Source organism: Ostrea edulis, chromosome 10, assembly GCF_947568905.1.
Source record: "Ostrea edulis chromosome 10, xbOstEdul1.1, whole genome shotgun sequence".
Taxonomy (NCBI): domain Eukaryota; kingdom Metazoa; phylum Mollusca; class Bivalvia; order Ostreida; family Ostreidae; genus Ostrea; species Ostrea edulis.
The window spans coordinates 22,099,773-22,113,863 of NC_079173.1; the positions used below are offsets into that span (position 1 = coordinate 22,099,773).

General features: G+C 35.6%; 1 protein-coding gene and 1 long non-coding RNA gene across 15 annotated transcripts in view; one reads left to right on the plus strand and one right to left on the minus strand.

The window, feature by feature from the left end:
- The window catches only part of LOC125665532 (nucleolar and coiled-body phosphoprotein 1-like), a 64,947-nt gene that overhangs the window by 5,426 nt on the left and 45,430 nt on the right, over nt 1-14,091 (plus strand). For 2 of the 13 annotated variants that reach the window (XM_048898205.2, XM_056152261.1), the window contains exons 1-2: nt 3,672-3,850; nt 4,156-4,255. The exons of 9 other annotated variants lie outside the window; for them this stretch is intronic. In XM_048898205.2, coding sequence (XP_048754162.2) covers nt 4,242-4,255 — 14 coding nt within the window. In that variant the 5' untranslated portion in view covers nt 3,672-3,850; nt 4,156-4,241. Of the gene's footprint in view, nt 1-3,646; nt 3,851-4,155; nt 4,256-8,428; nt 8,561-14,091 lie in introns of those variants that run through there. 2 more of the 13 variants (XM_056152264.1, XM_048898210.2) reach the window with 2 other exon arrangements.
- The window catches only part of LOC125665537 (uncharacterized), a 46,645-nt gene that overhangs the window by 3,566 nt on the left and 28,988 nt on the right, over nt 1-14,091 (minus strand). For both annotated transcript variants that reach the window (XR_008799448.1, XR_008799449.1), the window contains one exon: nt 4,579-4,786. This is a non-coding gene — a long non-coding RNA (uncharacterized LOC125665537). The remainder of the gene's footprint in view (nt 1-4,578; nt 4,787-14,091) is intronic.

Consider the following 14,091-nt stretch of genomic DNA (forward strand, 5'->3'; position numbering starts at 1 on the left):
AGAGATTGACACAGTGCGAGAAGCGCATGGAAGTCCCGTGTCAACAGATATGACCTTCAAAACGGAAGTCCCGTGTCACGGCAGTTGTTGACACGTTGAAGAACTGAAGTTCACTGCTGCAACGGCCCCAAGCGCTAAAAGCATAGGTCTAAATTTGTGGCACTTTATCTAAAGCTGTCGACGTCTAAGTATGAGTGAAAAATTCTGGAAGGGACTCGAAACAAATAAATGACTAAAACAAACAAACTTGTTCATTTCTTCTTTGGTACAGAGTCTCTAATCAGGTCTGCACAAGCACCATCAATACCACCTAATTACCTGTGATTGATTAAGTGATTTGTCAGGATCAGACCCCGTTTGACGGCGTTTGCCGCTATCTGACCCAGTCAAAGATAATTAGTTTTCATAAAACGTTTCTTATGAACACAAACTGTGGTGTATATTTTAGGAAAAAAGCAATTAATGACTAAGGGGAAAGCTGTAGCACGTTTGAATCAATGGACGTGGATTTTTTACGGACTTGAATTGCTAGGGGGGTGTTTGTGACGTCAGTACTGATGTTTCCCCTTTGTTGCATATTTTGGAGTTATCTATGTTCAGTCTGACGAATCAGACAGTTGATGACCACATCGTAAAACTTCGTCCGTGTCTCCTCGGGGCCATCAACTGTTGTGGACGTGCGTTGATCATCACGACACCTTGATGACCTAAATAGCATCAGTGTTTCATCATCTGGGCTACTAAGTATACTGTCTAATTTTAATTGTAAATTTATTCTGAAAGGTGAACTTGTTTCCAAACATATCTGCTCCCCGCAGGCAAGTGTGACAATTTAGTTCACTAATTTGGGTGACCATAGCTTTATGAAGTAAGGCAGAATGCTTTAATGAAGTAAGGCTTTTAAATTGACATCTCTCGTTGTTTCGACACCATTTGTGTTTTGTGAACTCTCGCGTTTACAATTCGAACATGAGTTTGGATTATGACGTCAGTGATAATTCGGCGGAGGATTCTAGTGACGACACGAGCTCCTACCATGGGTCCTGTGAATTATCTGACTCTCAGGAGGATGTTTGCGATATTGGGATGTTCAGGCGCGGATCCGATAACGCAGTGGACGACAGGTATATTTTTGTACCTGCAGTATTGCAGATACTCAGGTGGAACATATTTAAATCGACACTCTCTCTTTCTCTGAGATCAATCGTTTACACAGTATAATCCGGAACTTTACTGATTATGTTTCTTCGGGTTAAATTACACTGTACCACCCCCACCACCCTCTTCTCCAAAATACAACTCTCTAAGCCGCATTGATACTCTAATCTAGAATTTTGATGTCATCTGTGCATACTTATTTGCATATATTTTCTAGTGGAAGTTAAGAACGTTTTATTTGTATTAGTAAGGTACTTAGAATCAAGAGATATTATTATATATTCGACTTGTGGGGCATGATGTATTGTGTACAATTCCAACACATGTACTTGTCTAGTCTGAAAGACATTTACATAAAGAATACGAGGTCGGTACAATGATTTAGATAGTTAGTAGTATATAATGTTCATTCAAAATTATATCTATCCCCAGCCCATCCGTGACCACCAGTACTTTCGTTAATGGCGGCGATGCTGGGAGAAGACATGCATGTCTGTAATGTAACGTTGATTGATGACTCGTGTCTGAGGTTCTCTCTTAATTGTGCATTAACATGCACTGAACTTCAATATATACTGGATCTAATCAGTATACTAACAAAAGATAGGTGACTATGTTTTGTGATATTACATGTGGATGCGTGTAATCGGTGAATCCTACCTTGTAATGACGAATTTTATCGCCGTTTATAGCAATATATATGTGTGTGCACTGTGCATGTTGCCAGAGAGCTGCGCCTCTCCTCAACCACAATGATAAATGTTACTAATGCTTACAAAGAAGTTGTATTAGTGGAGTTGATATTAATTAAATTTTGAATGGATCTGAGAATGCACAACAGTAGTTTGATAGATATTTTGTTCCTGAGGTCACATGATATTATATGTATGTTTGTAAGTGAACAGATAATGAAAATAATGCTGACCATCTCATGCCGATACAATCCCTTATTATGCAAGATAACGAGGTATTTATTCCCTTCACAGACTCGTGTATTGATATATCTTTAAATCATGGTCATGCAGTTTGTTTCTTTTATGAGTGTAGGCTTTCATGTCAACTTGAAATGTCGTTTTTAAATTTGTGTGTCACAGTGCTTCTTATCGGAAAATGTTTACATTTCCGATGTATCCCGTGGGGAACCGAGTTAGGATAGCTCCTCAGTACCCCAAGATTGTCGTACGAAGCGACTAAATGGGGCAGTTCTTCGGATGAGACCGCAAAACCGAGGCCCCGTGTGTCACAGCTGTCCGAGCATGTGTGGCACGATAAAGATTCCCCCTGCTAAAAGTCCGTAAGCGCCGAGCATAGGCCTAACTTTTGCAGCCTTTCACCGGCAATGGAAACATTTCCACAGGAGTTATATATTCCCGAGAGGGACGATTTCCATTGTCTTTGCCCTCGATATCTTTACCAATTGAAATGATAGCCATTTCCTCACAGGGGCGGATCCAGGAATTGCGATTACGGGGGGTGCCACTTTATGAGGCAGGAGGGTCTGGGAGCCGCCTTAAGGTGAAATTAATAAAATGACGCAAATTTTAAGGGTTTTTGGAAAAAATTAAGTTCTCCCATTCAAGTAATTCAAGAAATCAAAAGATTTTGTCATTTATTTCTCCGGGAGTGGAAGAAATTATTGCTTCTCTTATCGTTTAGTACATTTTTCTAAATAAGATACCACGATTTATCTTAAATTTGAAAATTTATGGGGGGTGGGGGTGCCGGCGCCGGCTGCGCCCCCCTTAAATCCGCCACTGCCTCATGAATGTGAACGGTGCGCGTATGAATCTTGACAAAAAGAAGTTAGTAGCTGGTAGAATCACAGGGGCTAAGCCCGTTTTGGGCCCGAACTCTGTGATACCATAAATATAGATCTATATTTATGGTATCACAGGGTTCGGGCCCAAAACGGGCTTAACCTCTGTGGGTAGAATGTATCAAATATCATTTTAGAAAATTCATGAGAGTATGAACACATGAGTTCAAAATTTTATCAATTAAGTTAATGAAATTCACTAAATTGACCAAACCATGAGCTATACGTTAGACAAAATTTCGAGCTCCTGCGGCTTTCATGAGCAGCAATACGTCACGTCGACATACTAACCATTGAAGTATGCAAACGTATCTAACGCTAACGCCGCGAAGTTCATGATCAACATGCATGTTTCAAAAATGAAATTTATTTCTCAATTACAAACAATGAGACATTTTAAGGTGTATTCCTGACAAAAGCTTTGATAAAAACTTAAATATTGTGAGAATGATTTAAAACCTGTGCACGGCATCTATTCGCCTTGAGCAGTAATATCCTTTGTACAGACAATTCCTTTTTAGTCCCATCTTAGGACAGACAGCGAGCCGAAAGTGACAGTTACCAATTCACCAATAGAAAAAGAAAAATCTCGATCTGCCAATACACAAACGTGCGGAATAAATCAATCTCGATTTATTGACCGCGTTATAGCCAGTTTGTATTAAATGCCTGTCGCATAGAATCCACGATACACAGGATCTGGTAGGAATGTTTGCTTTAAGACCCTGGAAAATTTCGTCTTATGAATGATCGAGGTGTGTTCTTACTGATCTTAGGATTTTAATAGCCAAAGTGTGATTTTTCTTCTTCTATAAGCGGTGGATTTATTTTGTATTCAAAGCAATGGAGATTCAAATCCACGGCATATAACTTTGTGTAAGCTATTTTTCTCCTCTATTTTTATATTGCTCTCTCTCTCTCTCTCTCTCTCTCTCTCTCTCTCATTTGAAGTTTTCTGTTTTGGTTTGTGGTTGCCCTAGGGCAATGTTAGTGTTACTATTAATCCTAGAATTAAATACTTCTTAAATGAGTCACTTTTAATCGATCAGTAAATATATACTTGTAGTTTAGTGGCTTGATTAATAACATTCAGAGATGGTAAATCTTTAAATATCGAAGATTCAATTCGATTGAGTATTATTACGAAGTGAACGTATCTGTTAGTTCTGAACCAATTTTAGAGTGATCTCCCTTGTGAAAGCATTCTGAGAAGACGCACTCGCCACAACTGTATATTGGAGTAAATGATATTGGTGTCGTTAACCAGATGAGGAGAAAAAGGTAGAATTGTAAATGTATCAAGGCAACCTGGTTATTTGAATCCCATGGAGGAAGCATTTAACAAATCGCCTGATCAGTCATTGTGCCAGTTCACATGTTGTTGCATGGTTTGGTGAATAGAGTTTGGGGAGGGGTGTTGTAATATATAACTGATTGGAGGATTTTCGGACCAGGATCCTGGAGGAAAGGGGGAGGCGGTGTTTAATTCAATCTATGTTGAGATTCTGGTTTGAATATTCTACCTATAATTCTTCTATATGGTAATTGATTAACTTCAAAATGAAAACAAATTGACAATTTATAGTTGAGTCTTGTTTTGTTACCATTTAGCTTGGCTGGGTCATTGGACTCGTATATCCCCAGAAACTCTGCATAACAAGTCAATATGCTACTCCACCACTGTGCTAAAGGGTTGACTCACTGGTCCGTGCGTCCAGTACCACTGGTCACAATGGTTACATCAGTGACCCTCCGGGCCTCCAGCCAATGTGTTGAGTTTTACATGGGCTGCAGCACTTGGGCATTATTGCGCTGAAACCAACACATATATGTAATTAAAGTGCGTCTGTGTTGTATGAATTCATCTTGTTGCTAGGAGAATGGGTCATTTGCCTCTCCACATGAGTTCTTAATCTGTTAATTGTATGCATTTAATCAGTGTTTTGAGTGTTGTGGGATAGAGAAACATACAATGGATAAACTCCAGCCATTAGTTGCCTAACTGACCTTTAATGGTCACTAATGCTTTATCTCATTCCTGTCTGATAAAAGATGATCCTAGCTGGGCTTTTGCCAGGACTCTCTTTAATTCCAGTGGCATTGTAGAAGATGGTCCATAATTATTTATGACATGCTAAGCTACATATAAGTCATTGTGGCAATAAGGTGTTGATCATTAAATAGTATACACCATGTTATATTCAATAATGCTTTATCATGTTTGTTGTGATTGTTTCGGTAAAAACTGATTTAGTAATGGACAGCTTTTTCTATGGGTAAACAGTTCTTCAGGTGAAACTTGACTTGGAATGAAGGTTTTTCCATATATCATATAAACTCCCATAGTAAAATTGTAATAAAATCAATGAAAGTAATTGATAGCAAATTCATTATAAGTCTCCTGATTTGCAAGTATTTTTTAATGACTGCCAGTTATTCATTTTACCAAGAGATCTCAATCAAATAAAACAGTTATTGGGTTCATTGCTGACCGTGTATGGAAATATATCGGGTTTGATGAATCTGATTTAGATGACTTAAGGCAATGCATTACATTAATTCCATCTTGATGGTCAATAACAAACCCCAACTCTTTTATTTGATTGAGATCTATACGATAAAAGACGATTTATGATTTCTTATAAATTTGTGGTAAAGATTTTGGCAGTGTCTGCCATATTGCTGTCTACATTTTCCCCATTGTCTATGTATAGAAATATAGCGAACAAATAGTGTGACACATGTTCCATGCATCAAATGGCAAAGTGACATTTTACTCTGAGGTAAAATAAGATAATTTTTCACTGCATGGAATCCGATGGAACAAAAATCAAAACGACTATAAATTGTCTAAAAGAGTCCTTCTTGTACATGAACTTGATTGATCATGATCACTCGGGTTCACTTGTCTAAAAGCAATATAGTCCCACTTTTGTGAACCCTTGATTATTCAGGTTCACTTGCCTGGTAGAGTCCCACTTGTGTGCACCCTTGATCACTCAGGTTCACTTGTCAGATAGTCTTACTTTTGTGAACCCTTGATCATTCAGGTTCACTTGTCAGATACTAAGAGTCTTACTTGTGTGCACCCTTGATCACTCAGGTTCACTTGTCAGATACTAAGAGTCTTACTTGTGTGCACCCTTGATCACTCAGGTTCACTTGTCAGATACTAAGAGTCTTGCTTGTGTGCACCCTTGATCATTCAGGTTCACTTGTCTGATAAAGTCCCACTTTTGTGAACCCTTGATCATTCAGGTGCACTTGTCTGATAGAGTCTTACTTTTGTGAACCCTTGATCACTCAGGTTCACATGTCAGATAGAGTCTTACTTTTGTGAACCCTTGATCACTCAGGTTCACTTGTCTGATAGTCCCACTTGTGTGAACCCTTGATCATTAAGTTTAGTTGTCTAATGGAGAGCTATAAGATTCAGTTCTCTATCCAAGTCCCTTACTTGTGTGAACCCTCGATCACCCAGGTTTAATGTCTCGAACCATTATGATAAAATAAATATTAATAACTTATTTATAGAAGGTTACCGGATTAGTGTAAAGTCACTAGTCTATGTCAGGGCCTTCTTCATTGCATGTGATTTACAAGTGCGATATTAAGTAAATATTATGATGGTAGGGTGGGGCCACAAGAGAGGATCAGAAGTTTTATTTGGTAATGCATGTAAACAACTTTAAAAAATTTCTCAGGAACAGCAGGGCCATGATTAGTTTATATATCAATATGTAGACATCTTCAGGTAGTGCAAATTAAGTTTAAATTGTTCAATTCAGGAACCCCAGCCTGTTAGAGTTGGCCAATTTTAAATACCTCAAAGATCAAAGCTTTTTATGGAAATATACAGGAAATTAATTAAAACAAATGCTTTTCAAGATTACCAGGGCCACAATAAATCATATCAAAATGCATTTACATTCCTGTTGTGTGGATTCAAGTTTTTTCATGCTACCATATTGTTTCAACGTCCCGTTTGTCTGTCGGTCTAATAATTGCTCATAACTTTTCAATGAATGGCGAGTACTAGAGCTCTCATATTGCATATGTGCATGCCTTTGGACAAGACCTTCGTTTTGGTATGACAATTTTTAAAACTTGTGACCTTGACCTTGACATTTAAGAAAACCTAATCTAGGTAATATCTCCAGAAAAAGAATTATTATTATATCAGACATGGGGCTTTCATATTTTGTATATTGATTCCTTTAATATATTGGCAAGAAATTTCATTTTATGCCACAATGTTTGACTGTAACCTTGTAACATGGTTATGTTGTGACCTTTTGGGGCCAATCTAATTAAAATTAGATGTTGGATCCGCTCGCATACTCGCTACACAAACATCTAACAACATCCCGTATAGGGTCACATCAGAGGTCAAATTCGATTGACCAATGAAATCACCGCTGGCAAAATCATTGAATGTTTGTTGAAGCCGATAAGTCTAGAGTGATACCGAATTTGACCTCTGACGTGACCCTCTATGGGATGTTTTTAGATGTTTGTGTAGCGTGTATGCAAGCGGATCCAACATCTAATTTCAATTAGATTGTTTTGGGGCTAGGTTGGGATCAAAATTTTTCATGGGAATAAAGATTGCAAATTATCTTTTTTTTGTAAAAAAAAAAAAAAAAAAATCACAAAAACTGAATTACAGCAGGGCCATTGTGATCGACTCAGATTAGTGATGTTGCCCAATGCCCATAGGCGATTTTGTTTACTGGAGCGGTAAATTGCCAATTTGGAAGTTTTAAACTTTGGAAAATTGATAATGTATAAGGAAATTAGCAATATTAAAATAACACTGGTGAGGAATATGATATATCAGGTTTATGTAAAATGTTGTGAAAGAATCAGAAATGTGTATGTTATTATTATCAGGATCACTGAGATAAAACTTACACTGGAAAAAATCATTTGAGTCTGATATGTACACGAACCCTGGCAAGGAAATCATATATACTTTTACCAACATGCCCTTGAGAAGCACTTTCAGATGCATTGTGCGTGTCTCGGTTATCTCTGGTGAGATAATGCTGGAGATGGACATTATTTTCAGGAAGTTATTGCCTTCATTTTCCATCTTCTCTCATGAAAACAGCATGAAAATAGCCTTCAGTAAGTGATGCAACTGTTTCTATAGCAACCATCAAAACAGTTCACCAATTCTTGATATTTTTTACTCTCTCCAAACATAAAAACAATCAGAGATTACATAATCCGTTGATTAGGCAAAAACTGATGAGCTTCCCTGTCGGTTTCTCTTAATTTGTATGGAAGAAGAATGGATCCTGTGGATTTCTTTAATTATTGATCAGAGAAGGGGTTTTCTTATGAATGCATACATCTTTCTGCTCCATGTAATTAGAAAGGTGCTGTGATTTTTATGTTCCTTGTAAGTTCTAGCCTTCTCATGTTTATGTGGCATCGAAAACTTTCATACAAATTGAAAAGAAATGTGAGAATTAGTAATGATACTAGACAGTATATAGACAAGGCTTTGTGGTGTTCGTGATTTTTGGATTCTGATGTTTTGCATGTGTCCGTGGTTGAATTTGCTGTACAAGTGGTTAGGTAAGTTTCACATAATGTTTTTAAAAAAAAAAATTTAAAAGTAGATCATGCCAATAGTGCATCTTAATTATTTTTTTTTACTTTGAAAATTATGATAATTATTTCATTGAATGTTAGAATTTAGGATGAAATGAATTTCAATTTCAATATTGCAGTTGGTTGTCGTTAGTCATGCATTAACAATTGAAGGGTTCTAACTTCTTCCTGATAAACTGCATTTCCAATTCTTTTCAAATTTGGCATGAAGCATCTTTGGGACAAGGGGGACATAATTTGTAAATTTCAGGACTCTTGCACCCCTGGGGCTTTAAGGGTGGGGTAAAAACTGTCAAAAATTGACCAAGTTTAAAAAATCTTCTTTATAACTGCATATCTTTTAGAAAATATAAATGCATAGTGATGTAGAGGGGGAAGGCCTCTACCAAAATTGTAAATTTCATAATCCCCAAGGTAGAGGTTCTGACTCCAAGGTGGGGCCAAACTTCAGGTATATTACTAAATTGAAACTAAATTGTTATTTTGAATGAGCAGGTTGTCCTTTACCAAAATTGTAAATTTCTTGATTCATGTAGTAGGGGTTTTGGTATTAGGTGGGGCCAAAATGGTCAGTGATTAGATGTGTAAATAATTGAACATTTTTAATTTCTTCGATGTTGATAACTGTCACCATTCCAGTTAGTCATATCATATAATTTTACATATATATTATAATGTGTATAAAGCCTTTCATCAGTGTATGCACATTTGAGGGCATTTTAGATTTCAGAACACATCTTGTTTTAATATACTGTAATATATAGCTTAGATATTCAGAACAGGAAAGTTTTTCTAGATTTCATGGCCCTGGGGACTATAGTGATAATTTTAACTAATACTCAGGTGACCGACAAGTCCTATGGGCCTCTAGTTGAAAATACACGAGGGTATGAACTGTGATGCTTATACTTCATGAGGAGTGTTGGCACTTTATGAAGAGTGCCAGCATGAAGTCATGCCATCTCTTTGATACCAGTAGTTTGAAATTAAATATTCAGCCCCCCCCCCCCCCCCAAATTCTTTTCAATGTGCTGCATTTGATGAAGAGATTCATTCTATATTTTGATAATAACTGCCCACTGATGGATCACTGTGACCAATATCGTACGTGATACAAATTTACACACCAGAGAGATCTGACAATCCAGCCACACGCACGGCATGTTTTTACATATTATTATTGTAGCTTTTTGAACCAGGGAACCATAATGTATAATTGTAGATATATTGCTTGCATCTTTGATAGACAGCTGAGGTTTTGTGCGGTTTTGTTGAGCAGTTTACAGAACTGTGCTAGGTACTCAAATCAACTGTGGTTATATATCTTATGAATATTAGTCTCATTTTGTTGACCAAATTTTATGTCTCCCAAATCAACGTGTAACATTGTAGCTGACAGCTAATTCTATATTTGCTATTAATGATGTGTTTGTGGTCTTGGAGCTTTAAGAAGGTCATGAAACATTGAATTTTATACTGCAGATATTATAGCCATTTTCCTTCCATGATCTGATGCATATTGATGACTCAATGGTTGACTTAGAAAATTTCAACCAAAAAAAAAAATGATAATAATAAATTGCAATTTAGCAGTACTTAATTCTCTAAGACCCGGAAGCTGAAGATTTTTCCTGTCAATTTTAAGACGTGAATTTCTGACTATATGTGGATGACATGGACTTGTTGACTCAAAGAGTTTAAAGGATCGATGTACCCATTTCACACTTAGTCTTGTATAGAATTAGATATATAATGTTGAATCAGCGGCAGAGTTCTGTGCAGGTATCAGACATTTCAAGATTTTTATCAGTTGATCTGAATAGTGAAATGCACTTTGAACTTTTCTCGGTCCAAAGAAATTTAAACCTTGGCTGTCAAATCCTTCGGACTGGTAAATTTCAAGAAATAAGCATGCAAATTATTACCTTACCACAGATATATGTCTGATTATTATTCACATGAAATTGATAGTAATAATTTCCTTAATATGTATTTTATGTATCAACAGAACTTCGTGAGTTTAGTGAGGTTTCATTAAATGTTGCATGTTTTAGGTCGATCTATATGCAGATTAATGAAGTGGGGCGTTGAATTTTGATCCCAATTTCACATAGAAAGCTGAAATTTGCACTCTTTTATCTTCTAGCTAGTAGCTACACAGTGTGGCTTAAATTGCATGGTCATTGGAGTTCACGAACCAGTGTGGAACATCATTTTGATTGGTTAATTAACATTTCAATATTTTGTTTCTGAAAATTTAAATATTGTAAGGGGGGGTGGGGGTAATTTTGTGTGTGTATATTCCATAGAAAGAATTTTTATTGTGAGAAAGGTTTATATCTTTCTTGAGAAATGATTACAGTCATATACAATTGCATATATTAATTCAGAGAATTAAAGTATCAGATTTTGGTTTATTACACTGCATAGTTTAAAATTTCTTAAATTATTACTATAGATAGTGTGGACCTCAGGTTGAATATACTAACATTATTTTTTTTAGAAACTGCATCAGATTTTGATATATAATTAATGAATTCATATTCATCATGAATAATTAATATGTGAATTCAAGCATTAGCTAATATTTCCCATCCTTGACTGACTGTGAGTATATTGATTAAGAAAACGATTAAGTGCTTTAAGAATTTAAACTCCTCATGTTAAAAGTTTATGTAACGATTGAGATTCTTGTAACCTCTTCCTCATGTACATATAAAACTTGAAGGTCATCTGTATCTATTTTTAGTAATGACCCTTGGAGGACTTGCTTTAACCGTACTAACTTATAATGCTTCTCTGGGGTCACCTGTGGACTGTCTATTTTTAGTATTTACCTTTTTAGGGCTTGTTACTTATACCTACATCTATGTTTGATAACAATGTTTGCTGTCGGGTGTATGGGATTGAGATGATTGCGTTTACACCTCATTGTGATGTGGTTTTACTGTGAATAGTTCGGTTTCTGGTGTCATATTCCAACTAGCTGGGTCTTTGACAATCTGCTTCTTAACTGTTTCCTTCACAACCGAGAATTTGTCGATTGCACGGGGCAATGTTGAAAATTCTGATTTTAGTAACACTAGTTTATATTATATAACATAATAGTCTTTGATAAAAAAAATTATATGAAATAATGACTTGAAATAGAGATTTTGATGTGTACTTGATGTGTATAGACAGATTTATTTATAACAGTCTAAATTTACAAAAAACGTACTTCTGAGCACACTGGTCATTTGGGTCACAATCGGTATCTGGATTCTTTACTTGACCAAAGAAGATATTCACTGGACCAAATCAGACACAATGAATGATTTTCTACAGTTTTCTAACTTTAAAGAGAGAGAGAGTTCAAGAGTACATTTCACAAAATTAATACATCATGTACAAAGGTGACAGAACCACTATTTCACTTCACATTACATATAATCGGTATATGCTGATAATAATATAATTTTAACAGAATGTAAGTGATACCGATGAAAAGCACAGGCTTAACACGGTCTTGTGTGTGTGTGTGTGTAATATATATATATATATATATATATATATATATATAATGTATCTGTGTGTGTGTAATGATTTTAAGTCCACCCCAATTTTACAGGACTTGGGTCTTCGGACCAGTGGTAAATTTCAAAAAGTACAACTTGTATTATATGCAGCAATAATTCACAAATATCCAAATTTTCAGAAATATTTGTTTTTAGAGCCAATATGGCACAATATTATGTCTATACAGTCATCATTTTGTAGTTTTATAGTCAGCATTCAAATTTTTTACATCGATCGTATCTTGAGGATCACAACCTGCAACAGCCTTCTGATTGGCTGGATACATCTTTCAACTTTGATGTATAATTCTCTGGTATGTCAACTGAATTGGCTTTTAAGTTACAAAATGTAGGTTTGACTTACCACTTCTACAAGGCTGACCAGCCAATGATAGGTTTTAAGGTGACTGATGGTCATACCAATGTCTCACATTTCTTCCTTACAATGCTGAAGAGTTTTATGGTGCAGTATGCATTAATTATCTTAATGTTGGTTCAATCGGAGAGAAGGTAAATGCATGAACAAGCACATGTATAATTAAAGACGAGGAATGTGCTGCAGACCTTTTTCCTGGTTTATTCAATGGCTGGAGATCTTGTGCTGGTTGGTGACAACCTGTCATTAATCTCCGTTTGTTTGAGATTATATAGCATTCATAATATTCAAATGGTTCCCGCTGGGTCTCTGATGTTTAAAATGGGACTTTTACCATGAAGTCAATTGTTCTGTGTGATTCAATGGAAACATTACAGAATGCTGTTGACCTTAATGATCACTTAGTTGTGACAAAATGACCATATAGCCACATCTTGTACCTCTGTTAAATACACACAACCTAGCTACCAATTTAACATCAGGTCAAAAGGTCACAAGATTTTAAGAAAAAAATTGGGTATTGATATAATGCTTAATATATTCATGCATGTCTTCACCGTAGACAAAGTTGCAAAAGACCAGGCCCTAATGGTGCTTGAAGAATTATGGACAGGTCTTGAAGGATTGAAGAAAAATGGACAAGGGGTTTAAGAATAATATGGGCAAGCTAGGTCTATATAGCTTACATCTGTACATTTTTCTGTATAATTTCTGATTACATTATGATCTATAAATATCTGTTAATTTAATTCATTTGCTACTCGAAATCATTTTTTTTTGGGGGTGTCAATTAAAGAGGTACTCCACATTAATTGTCATAATGACTGATTTCCTTTTAAAACATGGTTGAAAATATAAATATCAGCAATATTTGTCTATTCATTTAAAAAAATTATTGCTTAGTAGCTCAGTAGATTAGCACGTCGACTGCTGAACTGTAGATCGTGGGTTCGAGTCCAGTTGGGCGGTTTTAAATTTTTTCAAATTGCTTTCTACTAAAACTGCATTTTTTTTTTACCAAATAAAGTAAATTTGAAAGTTTTCAATTTCAAAACATTGTTTTATTACATATCCTTCATTTTTCATCCATATCAAATTTCTCTGGTGTATAAGTAGCATACCTCCTTAAGGTCTTTATGATTAATTCCATTCATTAATCATGTTAATTGACATAATATTTTTCACTACTGATTGAAAAGTTTTCTGTATAATGGCAGAAATTTTCAATATGCCTATAATACCTGCATTTTAGAAAAAATCACTACCTGACCAGGTAATTTGACTTTTTGAGAATGTTTTCCTTAGATTAAAACAAATATAAAACCCAAAACAGTGAACTTGAGGAAAGAAGTATTTCGAAGAAAAATTTAAATATGTCAATAAACTTATCATTGATATTTGTATATTATCTAAATCATTGCAGGTATTAAATGGCAAACAGGTAGATCAATCACCTGTCTTATAACACCTGAAATTTTACATTTAATATGTATCAATACAGGTAAGGAAGTTTACACAGGACAGAGAGAAGCACAACCTGTATCAATTATCAACAGGTTTAT